This window comes from Harpia harpyja, chromosome 1 (genome assembly GCF_026419915.1).
Source record: "Harpia harpyja isolate bHarHar1 chromosome 1, bHarHar1 primary haplotype, whole genome shotgun sequence".
Lineage (NCBI taxonomy): Eukaryota > Metazoa > Chordata > Aves > Accipitriformes > Accipitridae > Harpia > Harpia harpyja.
Window position 1 is genome coordinate 38,215,332 of NC_068940.1, and position 17,557 is coordinate 38,232,888.

Below are 17,557 nucleotides of genomic sequence, written 5' to 3' on the forward strand. Positions count from 1 at the left end.
AGATACCTAGGTTAGCAGTAGAGACCAAATATTCATTTGTGTGGAGTCATATTGTGTTCATGCCTTATTTCAGCCAAATTCAGAAGAAATTAGGACCTACAATTACAAACTGAATAATATTCTGACTGTACTAAGATCAGTTCACCAGGTGTTCAATTCTAGGTATAATTTCTTAGATGAAATTACTTATGGTCATCTCCTCCCCTCCCCATTCTTTGCGTTGGTTTTTTTGTTTTGGGGTTTTGGGTGTTTTTTTTTTTTTTTAAAGAAAAGCCATAAACATGCAATGAACACATAGCTAGAACTGGGTAAGTACTTACGGATCCCTTTTCCATCACTCTGTTCAACATGACAACACCACGGCTTTTCTGTTCCCAAACCATCTCCCAAAAGTGACCACAAGTATTTGGCAAAGGTCCCTGCAGAGACAGAATCCCCAGAAATAAGCATTATTTTCTGTTAATGTCAGTGCAATGTTCCCCAGTAAAAGTTACTGCACTAGGCAATAAATTTAGACAAGTAACAAGCAACTTCTCATTTAAAACTGTAAAAAAATGCAGTGATACAGCTTAAGTTCCATTTTCCCACTATGAATTTACCCATGAAAGCACAGTTAATCTTTTCCCCACACACAGAACAGGAAGAGAGAAGTAGTCTCATTTGCAAGAAGAGAACTGGGAGTGAAAAACGCTGAGAGAATTTTCTTAGGAAAGGTATACAAAAGTAATGGGGAAATAAAACCTCACTGACTAACTAAAAGCAGAATTAACGTCTGTGTTAAACTATTCTGCAATACATCATTGTTATTCGTAATATTTGAAAATTTTTAGACTGAATGGACAAACATTCAAAAGACTGAAACAATGCCAGATCAGTAACAAATTATATGATTTTCCAGAATCTTCATGGATCTGCTTTGGGACTGAACAAAATAACTCCTTTTAAAGACTACTGTCTATTCACAAAGTAGATTTCCTCATAACTTTCTGTTTGTGCTATGTTCCTTTGCTATTTTCTACTCCAAAACCATTGCTCTGAATTTTGGCCACACAAACCAGCATCATTGTGCCTCTCATATTTGCTATCCATCACTTTGCTCAAACAGAACAGCAGGCCAGGGTCATCAGAAAGAATGACTGGATTTAATAAAGCCACTCAAATCCATTAAATTCCGGATCAGAAAAGATAACTAGTACCAGTTAGCTGCACATTTGACTAATCTACATACCAGTACAACCCTATGATCAACTTCCCCTGTCCTGAATAAGTGGAGTAAGAGCTGTGGGCACACAGTCATTTTCATATTAAACACTGTACTGTACACTTCTTCCTTCAAAGATTTATCTTTATTCACTAGAAACAGGAAGGAAGAGCTGCCGCTTGAAAATATTAATCCCAGTCTACCTTTATCTAAAGTGTGGGAGGAAGGGCTAAAGAAAAAGTCAAGATTAGAGACCAGGACTGTCTCCAGGGAACTGAACATTTAGGACAAACAAGAATTCTGGCACAGCTGCTAGCTCTTAGAATAAGACAACAGGGTATCCGGATATTTTTAAATTTGTTATGTAGATAGGTGTGGAATTCACAGATTCAGTGAAAAACAGCCACTTCCCTCCCGCCCCCCAAATTCCCATCACTAAAGACTGTATTCATAGCTTTCCTCTCTCACATTAAAGGTAGAAGCATCAGCATTGCCCAACTTAGACCTTTTGGAAGGTCTTAAACATCCTTGGATGTTTAAGGTTGGAAGGTCTATGTGCAACAGTATTGTTCCTAGTCGACTGCCCCAAACACTTAGTAACGTTTAACCACTAAGTATAAAAGTTTTCTAATACACAATAACCGTGTTATTAGGAGGTACGTTATTTGTAAATACTACAATAACATCACTTTCAGAAGGATGTTTAAGAAGAAATATGTGGTAGAACATACTGCTTATTTGAAACAGAACATCAGGTGCAAGAAATTCCCTAATATATTTTAGTTAACTTCTGTCCCACTCAACATAACACATAAACACCCATTATATTTAAAATATGTTATTTCAAATAGGTTTTGAACATCTTTAAGTACATACATACAGTTCTGTAAATGTGAAGCCCTCCCATTAAGCGAGGTTCACCTCCATTCAGAGAATTTATCAAGCAACTTAAGACTAGTGCTCTGAAGCCTTTGTGCTGACCTTCCATGTAGAAGCGTGATTCATTTCAACCACATCTAAATGCTGCTCGTCATATGCCAACAAGCAGATTTCTAGAAGTATGTTAGCTTCTAGCCTAGGTGGGTCTAAAGTCAAATATGCAAAGCGGCCAAAATACTCTACAAAAAGTCAGTCAGTGCTGACAGGAAGCAGGAAGAATTATGTAGCATTTCTGTAAAACTGTTCTATGTATGTGTTTATATATACACACAGATGTTGTATATACACTTAATTAGTTTTACAATAAAGAAAACCCATGAAAACCAACTTCAATCACCATATGATTTTTATTATCCACTGCCAGCAATTACCTGGGTAAGGATGTAGCTCCTTTGGGCCTCTTCCATTTTTATCAAACTAGCATTGATATAGTCATTGTCACCTTGGTTTAGCTTAATTCGACTGTGATCAACTGCAGCATAATTAGAAAACACTGGTTAATGTATATGCAACACAGCACGATCCATGCACAACCTCATCAGATGTTAGGATCAAAAAAGCTGAGTTGTCCTGAAGAATGAAAAGAGCTTAATCACAGGTAGTACAGAAGTGTTTGCTGGTGCTTGTAACTCTGGAAATACAATATAGGTACTGCATGAACAGCACTACAGCAGAGCAGTGAACATAAGTTGCACTCCATCTTCCAAAGATACATTGCAAGAATGGAAGTATTTGCATCTCAAGTAATCACAACAGTAATTTGCAAACGAGATCACACTGACCTATTTGTACAGTCGAGTTACTGTTTTTAAATAAATCTAATTACACAACTGCCTATCTTTTGCAGCTTAAACATTCAAACCCAGCCTGTTCAAGGTTGTTAAAGGTTTGCCTAAACATGAGAACAGAAACTTATTATTATTCTTATAGACTTTTAGCTACTTTTCCCAACCCAACCACACCCTAATGTACAGAAAGAATGATCAAAATTCAAGAATTACAGCAAACATAATTTCATTGCTCTTTTGTTAGTCTCAGCTTGCTCCACGTAGGATTAAAAAAACCAAACCAACAACAAAAAAACACACAGAAGAGTTCCTACATTTTGCAAGAAAGCCAAACAGACTGGAAGCAGTATTATCTAAAGGCAAAAAGGGACCATTTGTTACTCGCAGCCCCAGATATTAGAACTTCTTAGTAAAGCAACCTATGTGCAACAGTATTGTTCCTAGTCAACTGCCCCAAAGACTTCAGTAACATTTAACCACTAAGTATAAAATTTTTCCAATATACAATAATACCCTTGTCTTTGAACAGAAGATAGACATTTGCCCAGTGACAGAGCCTATGGAAAATGTGCATTTAAAACAGGCACCAGCGCTGCACCCTTGAAGGGGGAAAGAAGTCCCAGAATAGGCATTGTCATTTAGTGCAGAGAAGGCAGTTTAGCAAACCAGCTGTGAACTTTCTTTAGTGTCTGATACGTCAAGTATTATTTGCCAACCATTTAACTACAGTCCTGTACTTCTCTGCACTCTGTGTGTTTTCGTTGTTGCAGTCTTTTTTGCACCCCAAAAGTACAGCATGCCAGGCATAGGCAAGTCTGAATGTTACTGTCTTTGTACATGGGATCGTGGAAGGAAAGACAGGCTGCAACACTGAACTGAGCTGTGCCTTGTACAGAGGACACATGCTCAAAGATGCACTTCCCACCAGAATTCACCAGAATACACAATAACAATAATTTCAGAAACACAGGTCTCATGCTAGTATTACCACCTTTGCAAACTTCCCCTTTTCTCTGTTCCAATTAGCTTAGGACTTATTTCTAGTAGTCATATGTTTTATGCAAGACTCTTCCCCATCTCCCAATAGGGGCACAGTTACGCTAGTTGACTGGAAGGATGGTCTAGTAAGTATACTGCAACAGAAAGGATACCTGCAATTTTATTAATGCTATTTCAGTCACCATTCTTCTCTAGCATAAGAATTCAAAGGTAAAGCAATCTCCTTTCTTCAGATTTCTCCCACAAATACAGAACCTACTGTATGCTGCTCTAGTATAATCCTATGGATGTAATGGCATCCTGTGACATCTGTCATAGCTACATATATTAACGAAAAGGATTGTCTTGGATGCATATCCATCTAACAGAAATCTTGTTCTTACAAAGAACATTTAGCTGTTAGAAGAAGTCGTTAGAGGTCAACAGTCTGTTACAAACAATGGAAAAGAAAGTGTACTTACAGGGGCTGACATCTCTGTACCTATTTCTATTTTTGTTTCGGGGATGTTTGGCCACTTTACATGGAAAATCACTGGCTTCATGCCTGATGTCCTGAAACAACAAAAAAAAAAATCTTAGATATGAATCCATCTAATAGCATCACACCATCAGCTATTTTAAGACAAACACCCATTTGACTTCACGTATGGGAGTTCTGGATAGAAAGCACTTTGGGCTCCAACTTAAGAACTGAGTTTCAATTTATCAGAACACAACACTAACATTATATGTGTGTTAAAATCTTACTAGCTTGCACAATAAAGTAACAGAACATTTACCAGACATGATGCCTTTACACTCCTGATAGAGCAGGGTCTCTGCCCCAAAACACTTTCATATAAACTGCTTTAAGCAATTGTTTCCACGATCAGTAAAACTATCAATTGTACTTCTGACTCAGCAGCAATTAGAAAACATTAATTGTGGTAGAAAAAAACTTGTCTATCCCTTGGCATCACACACACAGAGTGGCAACTTATCTAAGATCACTTACATCTTTATCTTGAGTTATCAGCAAGATGTCACAAAGCTGCAAATGGCAAAAGTTATTTGTATCCAATTCATATGCTCAACTAAAACAGATATATCATCTCAAGCATATAATTAGGGTTTCTTTCAGATCCATATAATAGCTCAGCTATCTGAGACAATTTCAAAAGTCGTAATAAAAAGAATTCTGCTGTCCTTGGATATTAGTCCAAATTTGTAGAAACAGAACTTCGCATTGTAAATAAATACTGCATAAATATGCAATTCTTAAAAATTATAGTACTAGGAACTTCAGGATGAAGCTGTTAGATTTAACTGAAATTAATGGAAACTGAAGGAATGGATTTACTGTAGAACTGATATTTTGATAGCATAATTAAATTTAAGAAATCCTAAGACAGACATTGTGAATGTACATGGAACAAACAAATGAACCTAGCCCAGAGGCCACTTAAAAAATCATCATTAAAAATAAATTACTGATGTAAATTAATCTCCTTTCATTGTATGAAATTAATTTTGTTAAATATAGTCAACCAAATGAAGCGGAATTTAATATTAATTATCTATCCAGATACAGATATATTTGAGCATGCTGTTGATCCACATACAGTGCGACCAGAGAATAGGTTTCTGCGCACATAAAGTTCATGCATTTGGAGGGCTGCTTGTGATACACAGATCACTTGCACGGAAAGGCTGGGCACTCCTCTATTAATATTTTCAACTTAGCTCAGGCTCTGATTCAAATTGTGGTAGCTTTCCAACATCAGAACAGGAGGATTTTATACCAGCAAATCTAATCCCTAAAATGCAGGCCAAACCGAACTGTTTTTTGGTTCCTCCTAGTTTTGCATAAAGAATCATGTACAATGCTGAAGATCTTTTTTTTTTTTTTTTTTTTTAAGTGGGCTTTTTCTACCCTATTATTCAGATATGTATCAATTTACACTGAATGCTACAAGTCAAGGGAAGATTTCAAGTTTACGTATACCTGCTCAAAATTAGTACAGTATTCTGAAATGGCTCCTCACTGAAATAAGCCCTGACATCAGCTGCTATCTTTTTATAACTTAACACATGGCTGCCAGTATTTCTGCTTATGAAGAATGCAGTCTGGAGAATATGATCTTGACTGCCACAGACTAATATCTCAAACATGAGGCAGCTAAAATGGGTGTTTTCATAAATTCGTCTCTGACACTAGGTTGGTGACTTTGTATTTTGCAGGGGTTTATTTTTCTTCTGTACTGACTGTACAGTATTAACAAGACAAAAACAGGGAACCAGGAAAAATGGTTTTCTAGATCTCTAACAACCACATTTCCCACAGAGCCTACATATGTTATTTTTTTTAAGTGTTAAAAAACAAAACAAAACAAAAACACAACACAACCACCCCACCATTTAGGATTTATATTTAAAAAACCCCAGCAAAATGCAAACCAAACCAAAAGACCCTTAGGCATTCTTGCTGTAAATATTGGGTTAAATTAGCAGCAGCACCAATCTACACTGTTTCCTTTCATAGCATTAACAAATTTAAAAGAACTGTTCCTTCTTTTAAAAAAGGAAATGGATGAAATGCTTCATGACAGAAATGGAATGACACAAAGACATTCTAATGTAAAAATATTATACTTAAACATACATGCGTATGTGCACATGCACACTACTCCCAGCCTTGGAGAATTTCACAGATTCAAATACCAACATCACATATTTAAGGATCTGAAATTGGTACTTTATTGTTCAGGGAATAGAGAGCTGGCTATTACCTCACTACCAAATACTAGATCTTTTTAAAGATGCTACGATGCCTAAAGGTAGTGAAAGAATAATGGAGTTCTAGCAGATGCATAACTCCCCATAGGCATAGAGAAAATGAAAAGAAAGAAGTTACCCAGGTACCTTCCAGAAACACAGAAAATTTAAAAAGCATAATGTATTTCTGAAGCACGTTTCAACAAACAGAAAAAAGTTTCAACAAACAGAAAAAAAATGGGGTGGGGTGGTAATAAAATGAGGGATCTAGATATGGCAACAGGCAAGATGCTGCCTTGTATGAAAATCCAACTAGCATATAGCACTTCATTTCTGAATGTAATGAACACCAATAAAACAGAAAACCCTGAAGGGCATGCATGCCTGGACCTCAGTGGTCAAATCCATGCCTGAAAAGATGGGGCATATTCTTCTCAGCAATATGGGATAAAAGTGGTTTGGGGTTTTGGTTGGGTGGGGTTTTCTTGTTTGGGGTTTGGCTTTTTTGGGGGGCGGTACAGCCGTTGCTAGAACATCTAAAGTGATAAGAAATCTAAGATCGCTTCCAGGATACGAAGCTGACTTTGGCAGAAATCAGATGGCCTTCAACAGAGAAAATTATTGGAGAGAAACAATCTAGTGACAAGTTACATAACATGGCCATGTTATAGGCCTTCTCGTACATTCCTCAAAAACTTCTGTTACTGGTTACTGCAGGAGTCACATAACTACTGATGCTCACTGGTGTTAGGGCTGTTTCAGAATATGTCAATAATAGAATCATAGAATCATTTAGGTTGGAAAAGACTTTCAAGATCATCAAGTCCAACCATCATCCATGCCCACTAAACCACGTTATGGAGTACCCCGTCTACACGCTTTTTGAATACCTCCAGGGATGGTGACTCAACCATTTCCCTGGGCAGCCTATTCCAATGTTTGACAACCCTCTCAGTAAAAAAATTTTTCTAACGTCTAACCTAAATCTCCCTTGCCTCAACTTGAGGCCATTTCCTCTTGTCCTATCTCCAGACACCTGACAGAAGAGACCAACACCCACATCGCTACAACCCCCCTCAGGTAGTTGTAGAGAGCTAGAAGGTCTCCCCTCAGCCTCCTCTTCTCCAGACTAAACAGCCCCAGCTCCCTCAGCTGCTCCTCATAAGACTCATGCTCCAGGCCCCTCACCAACTCGGTTGCCCTTCTCTGGACACGTTCCAGCACCTCAATGTCTTTCTTGTAGTGAGGGGCCCAAAACTGAACACAGTACTCGAGGTGCGGCCTCACCAGTGCCGAGTACAGGGGAACAATCACCTCCCTGCTCCTGCTGGCCACACCATTTCTGATACGGGCCAGGATGCTGTTGGCCGCCTTGGCCACCCAGGCACACTGCTGGCTCGTATTCAGCCGGCTGTCAACCAACACCCCCAGGTCTTTCTCTGCCGGGCAGCTTTCCAGCCACTCTTCCCCAAGCCTGTAGCGCTGCATGGGGTTGCTGTGACCGAAGTGCAGGACCTGGCAATAGTACTACAAGCTCTCCACTCTGGAGAAGGCAGACTCATTCAAAGCATGGAATTAGTATGCTATGAGGAACTTGAACCCAGTGATGTCACGAGAACTGAAGTCAGTAGATGAACACAGGGATTGCTAAAGTTACTAAACACCTTCTTGAATCACTCTCATGGTCAGACTGCAGAGATCCTGTCATTTAAAAAGGAAGCTCGACATTTCGTTTAAAAGGTCGTGCAATATAAAACTTTAAAGAGGAAGGACTAGAACTGAAGTCAGTTTTCCAAAGTCAAATGCTTCTGTTTTTGAGCATGAGTCATTCCATGCCACTCATCTCCTGGTTTTAAGTCCTGTACCCTGTGCAAATACCCCCAAAAACTTCAGGGGTGGAAAGAGGAAGTCTGCTGAAGCGCTGTTCTTCAAATGGAAACTTCTTGTAGCTGTAATTTGCAGTAGTGACTGGAATAAGAAATTCTTTAGTGCTTTACAGGAGAAGGTTGCTCAGTTGCATGAATGGGTTCCACTTGGCCTGACAACATCACATTTCCTGCCACAAAGAAAGGACACAGAACGTAAAGGCAGATGGCTGTGTTGTTCAGACAAAAGGGATCAGTCCCATGAACACAGCCTTACTTTCCAGAGTCCTACAGATGTTCATCAGGAAGAGGTGCTCATGGTGGCTCAGCGCCTTTTGCCAAAGCCTTCTGCACCAGAACAACCAACCCTTCCTCCCTTCCCCCTGCCAGAAACCTAACATTAGTGATTCACTCTGTAGCCCACAGCCCTTTCTTTCCATTCCTCCCAGCCTTCAAAAAATTACCCTCAATTCAGCCTCCTAATGTGTAACTACTCTGGAGTCGTTGGTATGTCAATTCCCCCTTTGCTCAGTAAGTATTTTCTGCAAACTTTCCTACTTGTCCTAGCCACTCGTACTCTGCACTACACTATAGTTGCCATACGTAAACTCTTAGCACAACAGCACATTTGACTATACTTTCCCCATCTTATTCAGACACCACCGGGAGATTAAGAAAGAGGTGATGTACCCCCAAATCCTCAAGTAAGTATTAGGTAAGACCACATGAAGAGGCATTCATGACATCAGTCATTCAAGCACACTGCAATGTTGCATAGATTTGCATGTCAGTGTTTCCAGAAAAGAAACTAAACATCCAGTCTAAAGGCCTTCAGATTCAACAGAAAGGCTCCCGGAGAACTTTGCAGCAGGATCACATTATTTTGTTACACCATAAACTCTGGAGTAGCTCAGACTAAGAGATAATGATATACTGCCATTTAAACAGTTCTGTTCCTACGGGAAGCAGCAATTGCCAAGATCTTATCATGGGCTGCAGAAGTGCACAGTAATCTATCTACTGAGGCAGTCACATTAAGGAAAGCAATTCACAAGTATATAAAGACTTAAATAAAAAAGTAATTTTAGCTTAAGAGCTTAAAAAAAAGAATATTTCCTCTTAAAGCTAGCACTGAAAAAAAATGACATTGCTGTAAAAGGTTGAAGAGTTAAAAAAAAAAAAAAAATTTTACTGTAAAGTCAAGTGAAAGCTGCTGTTTTCTGAGACGTCATTACAGGCCGATTTCAGAATGGAAATAACCCTACAGTTATATGAGGTGGCAAAGACCTGTACAGAAGACCACAAGAAAAACAGGTAGTATTAAGGGATCCACAATAAACAGCTACTTTACACGAATGGGAAAAGGTCTTCAGCTTCAATGTGTAAGGGAGCAAATTGAGTCACTGAGCAGCAGTGAACTGACTCCTCAACAAAAGAACCTTGCTAAGATATAAAGCATACATGGATCAACTGTTCATTCAACTCACTTTGACAAGGAAGATTGGATTTCTTATCCTATATTACACTTTACGTCAGGATATTTGGACAGGGACAAGAAATGAGGATGTAACTTGTAGGTACAAGAAGGTAATCTAAAGATCGGATAAATGAACAGACAATTGCATCACATAACATTAATCTTAACAACAAGCTGCAGAATTTTAGCCAGATAAATGAAATAAATGTAGATTTTAATACCCTTTTAAAACATTTTATCTAGTCTCTCAGTTTTGCTTTCAAGTAAAATATGGTAGTATTGATTTGCTTATTAATGTCCCTCAAAAAAAGCCAGTTGCCTGGTATGCTGATCTTCTTCCTGAACTCCAAGTAGCATGGAGAGAGAGAGAAAGGGACAGGCTTGTTTAAAGTTCAACAACACTGTTACATGAGTTTAAAAAAAGAAAAAAAAAAAAAACAAACAAAACCCCAAAAAACCCCGCACAAAAAACCCCCCACACACTTGCAACATGGTTTTCCTAGAAAGCTCCTTGCTCATTCAGCACTACATGGGCAATCTGGAACAGGTTGTAGCAATGCAGCGTAAGCAGTGTTTCTGACACTAGTCAACTGGTTGTAGGCACGGAAATAACCCCCCAGGAGAATGTAAACTGGGCATGATTACGTTATTAAATCATATCAGCAAGTGGAAAAGCATACTAATTTTTTCTGGGCCCATGTTTATTGCAGCTAGCAAGTATTATAGATTGTTTCCTCACCACCGACTAGTTTCAACATGCCTAACTGTAGAAATTCAAGAATTATGAAAGCAAATCCTGCAGTACTTCATTGTACCCACTTCATCATGGTAGATAACTGAACACTATAAATGCTCAATTAAACACATGCACCTGAACGGTTCTTCAACTTGGGTATTTACTTCCACAAGGGAGAAAGCCAAAGACTTGTGTCATTTCCAAATTTTAACAGTATATTTATTTTGCACGTTGGCAAAAGGAAGACATTGTTGTAGAATAAATCATTGCAATTCTGCAGAACTCAGCGGTTCAGGTTCATGTATTGTTTCAATGTCATTATCTGCAATGAGTAAAAACTGATTTTTTCAATTCTGATTTTATTTTAGGGTTGCAGCAGAGCCAGAGCAATCAAAGATCTAAACTCTAATATTAGGTTAAAGAATTACATGAGCCTTCTCAAATTTCAGTAAGTTCAAAATACAGTTTGTCCTTGAAATTTATGACCCATAACAGAAGAAGCTCAGAGTAGCTGGCAGGAACACTCTACTGCCGTTTTGCAGCCATGTCCTCACTGCCAAAACAGGAAACAACTGAATGAAGGGTCAGTATAAGAAAACAACCAAAGTTCCCTTCTTCTTCACGTCCCTCTCTATTTTTCCTCCCAGATATTCAATTTGCTCCAGAAGTGCATCTTAGACATTATTGGAAGGATAGCGACTTTTGAGAAGATGAAATGGCTTTTTCTTGACAGCTGTTGTGCAAAAGAAAAGCTTTGCTGTCTGTATCATCAAACAAAGTCAGTGCCAGGAAATAAACCACAGTCTCATTAAAGTGTCAAGAGGTTCTAACTCAGTTACTCTTCTATAAGAAAAATAATCACAGAGATGAGATCCAGGTCTTGATTTGTCCAAACATTAGAGGTCTCCAGATGGAGAGTTTTGGTTTAACCTCATCTCAAATAGAATGGTGCATCTGACAGCCCAGATATCGACATAACTCCTAAAGGAATTTAGTCTGTGTAGCAAATCCAGACCTTAATTTGTTTGCAGTATGGGTTTTGTGTGAGTTTAAAAATGTGTAATTCCTGGCCTGTAGGGTATTCCAGGCTTCATAAACTGACAACCGTGGTTATAAACAGAGTCCTCCTTTCCTAGTTACCTAATATTTTCATTCTAACATCTCGCAACCCACCTAAGAGCACTATAGTTTTACAGAGCTACCACAAAAAAACCAAAACCAAACCCCCAAAACAAGGTAAAGACCATGTGTGTAGACTTTGTAAGCTTCAGGAAGGGTGGGGAGGGGAGGAAAAAAAAGACATAAAAACTTTAAGTACTAGAAGGTGAGGGAGGGATGAGAAAAGCTTCTTCTCACACCTTTTCACAGCAAAACCAGATCACTGTGTTGCATAACGAAGATATTTTCTAGACATTAGACAAGCTGCAAATGACAAGCTGCAAATTGGAAACAAAAGGACAAGAGATGCCTTTGGAACCACTGCAGATAGTTTACAGTTTCTCAAGGGAATATCTGACTTCATAAAATAGGAACCACGGAATGACTTCTTATTTATACTCAGTCAGAATCCTCTACTATCTTTCAGAGATACTACATACAGTGTTAATAACCTCAGTTAATGTTAAGAGAGCAAGACTGTACCATTGCCCCAAATTCCTACATAATCCATTATTACCATTTAACCTTAAGATAAATGAGCTCATTTGATTAAAAAAAAAATTAGATAATAAAATGTAAGGCTCTTGCTTTTGAGCACCCCTTTTTCAGCAAGATTCACAAAGTGATACAGCGAATTTCAAGCCATCTGCATCAACATCACTCCTTGCTCACTGTTTCATCATTTGTAAAGGTGCACTGTTCACTTTCATGGTCAGAAGTCACTAATATTTTAAGCTAGGTATTTCTGCCCCCCCCCCCCCCAATTCCCTTAAAATTATGCAAATATTTTCAAACACATGCTAGACTTTCAAGTATTTAAATTCATTTGCATGGATCTCAGAAAGCAGCTCAGGTTATTATACCAATTTGAACATCAGTGTATTAACACCAATTAACATACACTAAACACTGAAGTTCAGTATTAGAAGTTCAATGTATAAATCCAGAAAGCCTGACTCATTTATAAAGCTCAGTGTTCTGCACAGAAAAAAAAAAAAAAAAACCAGTCATCTTAAAAGGTTTGAGATAATCTTTTGTTTAAACAATCTCAAGGACTGTGCTAGAACGAGGGCAGACGACTTCAGATGAAAGCTAATTAGCCCGGTTTGCACAGTGAATAGCACTAGCAACAGCTAGCACTCATGTATGAATTTCCAACTTTTTAAAAAATTTAGTATCTGGCTTATAGAAATAATTTCTTTTGTAAAAATCCACAATAAAACTGAGATTCGAAACTTCCTAACGCCTGTCTAACAGCAGCCAATTGACACTACATCTCTCAGTAACCAGGATCCTATTTACTAAAAGATAGTAGAAGGCAATGCCATGTTGACATGGTATAATCTGTAACAGTTTTATCCAAAAAACCCCTTTGGTAGAAGGATGAAGTATTTTTTATGTAACAGGCATTTAATCAAGCTATGAAAACCCACTTCATCTTTAGTTACAATCAGCAAACTAAAATCTAGATTTTGCTCTGCATTTAACCAGCTAATTTGGTGGATGAAATCCCTAAGTCTTAACAGAAGAAAACCAGAGACAGAAGGAATAAACTCAAGTATTATCCTTTAAGCTTTTCACTCTGTTTCAGGTGGTGGTTCTTTACCTGTCATGACTGACATATGGATAGCCTATTCTTGGAGCCCTGCAAACAGGTTATTCCACCAGGCAGTAGCCAATTTATCTTCAGAAGATCAAGAAAAGGTACTGAAATAAAGGTAGGAAAACAGTGAGAATTCTTGTTCTAGGTAAGCACAAACCAGCTGTAAACTTCATCACCATTACAGGAAATACCCAGAAACATTCTTATTCAGATTTAAATTTCACCTTTAAAAAAAAAAATCAAACCTTCAAGAATAAGAAAAAAGGCTTTATTATTTTCAGTCATTTCAAGTGATGTCTGAAAAAAAAAAAAATCACTCATGCTCTGTTAATATCAGAAGTTTCACTTTGGGCAGAAATCAATAAGCAGAAAGTGAATCAGTCAAGCCTGACTTCCTGTACATTGATTTCAGCACATTGAAACAAGCACATTTAAAATCCTGAAGCAGAGTAATGTTCCTGTAAATGAACACAGGCACATAGTTCTATTTAATAACTTACCATCCTCTCCCTTCACACAGAAGCCACATATGATTTGATCTATATAGGTACAGGGCATCAGAGCATGTGCTCTGGTGCAGGGACAAAAACTTGCTAGTAATTGTACTCCTAATTCCTGTCAGCTGTATGACAACAGTAGTAAGCAATGAAAATCATTACCAGACCCTGTCTGAAACTGTCTTTTCCTCCCTCCTCCAGGTGTCCACTCTGACAAACTGTCTCCTTCATTTTGATAAATACAACAAAAAGTCACCTGTGGGTTTATGGGTTGTAGGTTGGTTTGTTGGGGTAGGTTGAGTGTTTTTAAATCGTGTCTTTCCTAATGAAACTACAGTTGCTAACTTCTTGTCATGTATTTAAGACTTACTCACATGTTAAAAAAAAAAAAAAATATATATATATATATATAAAAGAGATCCTTTAACTGAATTACTGTTTCAGAATTTGAACTTGGCCTGGCATCTGAATTGACAACAATGAAGTACTTTGGATCCAACTCGCATTCTGCAATCAGACCCACTTCCATCACTACTATGACCTGAATGCCCTCATCAGGCAACAGATTCAAGGTCTTATCAGTTAAAAGCTGAACAGATCTTTACGGATTCTTTTTCCTTATTTCCCATTTTTGACTCCAATGTATGTGTCTGCTCCAAGACTTTCGGTTCTGAACACATCCTGCTCTTCTACTTACTTGGACACACTGGCATATTGCCCACTAAAAAGAATATAAATTTTCAGAGTATCTGGCAATTTTATTACTACTGATAACAAGGAATTTGAGAGGCTTCTAAGGTACTAGGTATTGTACCAATATAGAAGGACAATACAATCTTCTGCCTAAAGAGAGACTCCAGGCAGTTGTTTAGTATTGGACGTACTGTCACTGTTTAAGGCCCTCTAAATCAGTTGGGGAGACTATTAACATACTCATCTAATGAACTGTAACAGAACTACTGCAATTACCAAAGGACCTAGAGCATCCAAACACAGAACAAGTTCTGTGGTCTTGATGAGTGGTATCACACTTGCCAAGTTTGAAAGCAAGCAGCCCTGCATATTTGAGGAGCTGAACTTTGAGTCTTCCTACTAAGCCTCGATTAAGTTTTTTAAAGAGACTTCATTTTAGATTAAAACACATACTTCACATTCACTGAACTACAAACGAAACTTGTCTGTGGTATTTGTGTCCTTTCACCTTTTCCTGGAAAGTATGTTGACTAAAAGCCAAACAAACAGCACAGCACTTTAGCTGCTTAATAGACAAACACTGCAGTCATTTTGCTCAGGACAAATATTTAAAAAAAACGAAATAAGATTACAATTTTTTTTTTTTTAAAGAAACGCCAACATTCGTGCATTTGTCTTAACAGCAGTTTAAACTTACACAATTGCAGAACTACCATAGCATTATTTTTAATCCTTTTGTAGATGACATGAGTTAAAAAAAAACATCCAGATTACTAACTGGTATCTTAAAAATATTGGTCACATTAACAGAAAACTAGTCAAGTCCAGTATTCCCTATCTGCAGCAATAAATGCTCATCAATAACATGCAGAACTTCTTAAAATTACAGAGCTGTCAAAGTGAAAAAGGCAGGCTACAATTCCCAAGTGATCTTAATTTTGTCAAGGTCGTTTTCAAATTAAGATACCATATATGAGATAGAGATCTAACTATCTAGCACACACCACAACTAGAAGTTACCTGAGAAAAACAAAGTCAGCATTAGAACAACATTTTAGCAAGCCACTGCTCTTAAGTTTAAAAGATGCAGTTCCACCACAATGTACGTTTCCACAACACGGCCCATACAAGAAGCTCACATAGTCACTTTCCTGCTGAGCTTTTGAAATTATTCATGAAAGCACGTAACACAAATCAGCTTCCTAACAAAAGGGCGATTCCCCAGACCTTCCAATTGGTATGATACATGTATCACATTCCCCCCCCCCCCAGGGAAACGCAATTTTGCCATGAAGCCAGAGCGCAGAAGTTGACAGCACAGAGTATGAGCCCACTACTAAACCGGAGGCCTGTCCTGAGAAAGGATCTTGAGGAAAGTGACAAGGTGTTTATAAAGTAGTCCCAAAACACCAACCACAAATAAGCTGGGAACACAACCTCACCAACTAATTAGCCTTCCCTCTTCTCCCTGATTGAAGCTAATTAGGTAGCATCCATGAAGCATCAGGGATTTTAGTTAGCAGTAAGGCCATGAAGTGGCCCTAAGGGACAGGTAAAGTACCTACAAAATACGCAAGACCTTAGCAACAGTTGTGATGTGGGTAAAACTGCCATCTACTACAAAGTCATCATCTCTCCTAAATCTATCATTTTGCCTATCCAGCAGAGAGAAAAAAAATTTATTTGCCAAGCTTTGGGGTATTTTGTAGTTCTAATCCTCAAGGCAATCCTAACAAGTCAGAGAAAGAAAAGTTGTTTTCTTAAACAGTCTCCTAGTGGCAAAGTTGTTGGTTTGGGGTTTTTTTTCAGAGAGTTTGATTTTATACCCATACACTTAGGACCATGACAATTGCCTGGAAGGCATCTGATTCCCTGAATAAGATCACAAGGATTTTTAACCCTGGATTCAGCAAATAGGAACATGCTTTTTACAGTTTTCAGCTTGTTCTGCAGCACTACTTTCTGTTGTAGATGGATGATGAGGTTCAAATAAGAAAAACCATACATCTGTCTCGAATGGTGCCATATTTACATTAAAGTGGTGGTCATCCAGTTACTAGTAATGCAGATGAAAGACAGCTTACAAATACTACTCGAAAACAGGAAATAAGATGACCTCAGAAATTTTGGTGGGTGCTCAAAATGAGTATTAAAAACTAAGTGGAATGAGAGACAGCTACACAGAGACAATTTGATCAAAAGCAAAAAATTCGCCAATGTCAGAGAGGTCTTACAGCACTAGATGTGCCTGAAAACAGAAAGTCTGAGTTTTTAAAGACCTCCAGAGTTGTTCTCATATTTACTTCTCAAGCTCTTTACAAATTCAACAACTTGACTTGGCACCTTACAATACCTCCTAGAAACCACAGTCAATGCAATGAGTAATAGGGAAAGCAGGAGAGTTTGTACCCTCCGAGACTTATCATAATTCATTTTTGTTATGCTGTTAAAACGACATTAGAATTTGCATGCAAAGGGAAAAGATAGGCTGTATGTAAGAATACATACACACAAGTTTACAAGTTCATTAGAGACTTAAAGCTACAAAAATAGCCTTTAGGACTCACAAAGGAAAATATACTTTTTTTCACATCACTGCTATTGTCCTTTGGATGCCCTAATGTCAAGTTTGTTGTTGCTGTTGGCATTACATTCCAAAATAAACATTTATGTCAACTTGCACTGCTAAAACATTAAAAGGTTTCAATGAGAAAGAGACAGGCCTTTATGCTAGACTAGTGATTTTGATCTACCCTACCTCTTCCGAATAGTCAGTTGTGTCCTCCCTCAAGAGTAGTGCAAATGCACCAGTTAAGGAAGTCACCCATTGAAGACAGTCGGAAGACA

General features: G+C 38.1%; 1 protein-coding gene across 4 annotated transcripts in view; it reads right to left on the minus strand.

Moving 5' to 3' along the window:
• Window positions 1–17,557, minus strand: part of PTPN1 (protein tyrosine phosphatase non-receptor type 1) — a 47,148-nt gene that overhangs the window by 12,939 nt on the left and 16,652 nt on the right. For 2 of the 4 annotated variants that reach the window (XM_052787817.1, XM_052787811.1), the window contains exons 2-4: window positions 4,389–4,479; window positions 2,512–2,612; window positions 321–419 (exon numbers count right to left, since the gene is read on the minus strand). In XM_052787817.1, coding sequence (XP_052643777.1) covers window positions 321–419; window positions 2,512–2,612; window positions 4,389–4,479 — 291 coding nt within the window. Of the gene's footprint in view, window positions 1–320; window positions 420–2,511; window positions 2,613–4,388; window positions 4,480–13,523; window positions 13,638–17,557 lie in introns of those variants that run through there. The other 2 variants (XM_052787820.1, XM_052787829.1) reach the window with 2 other exon arrangements.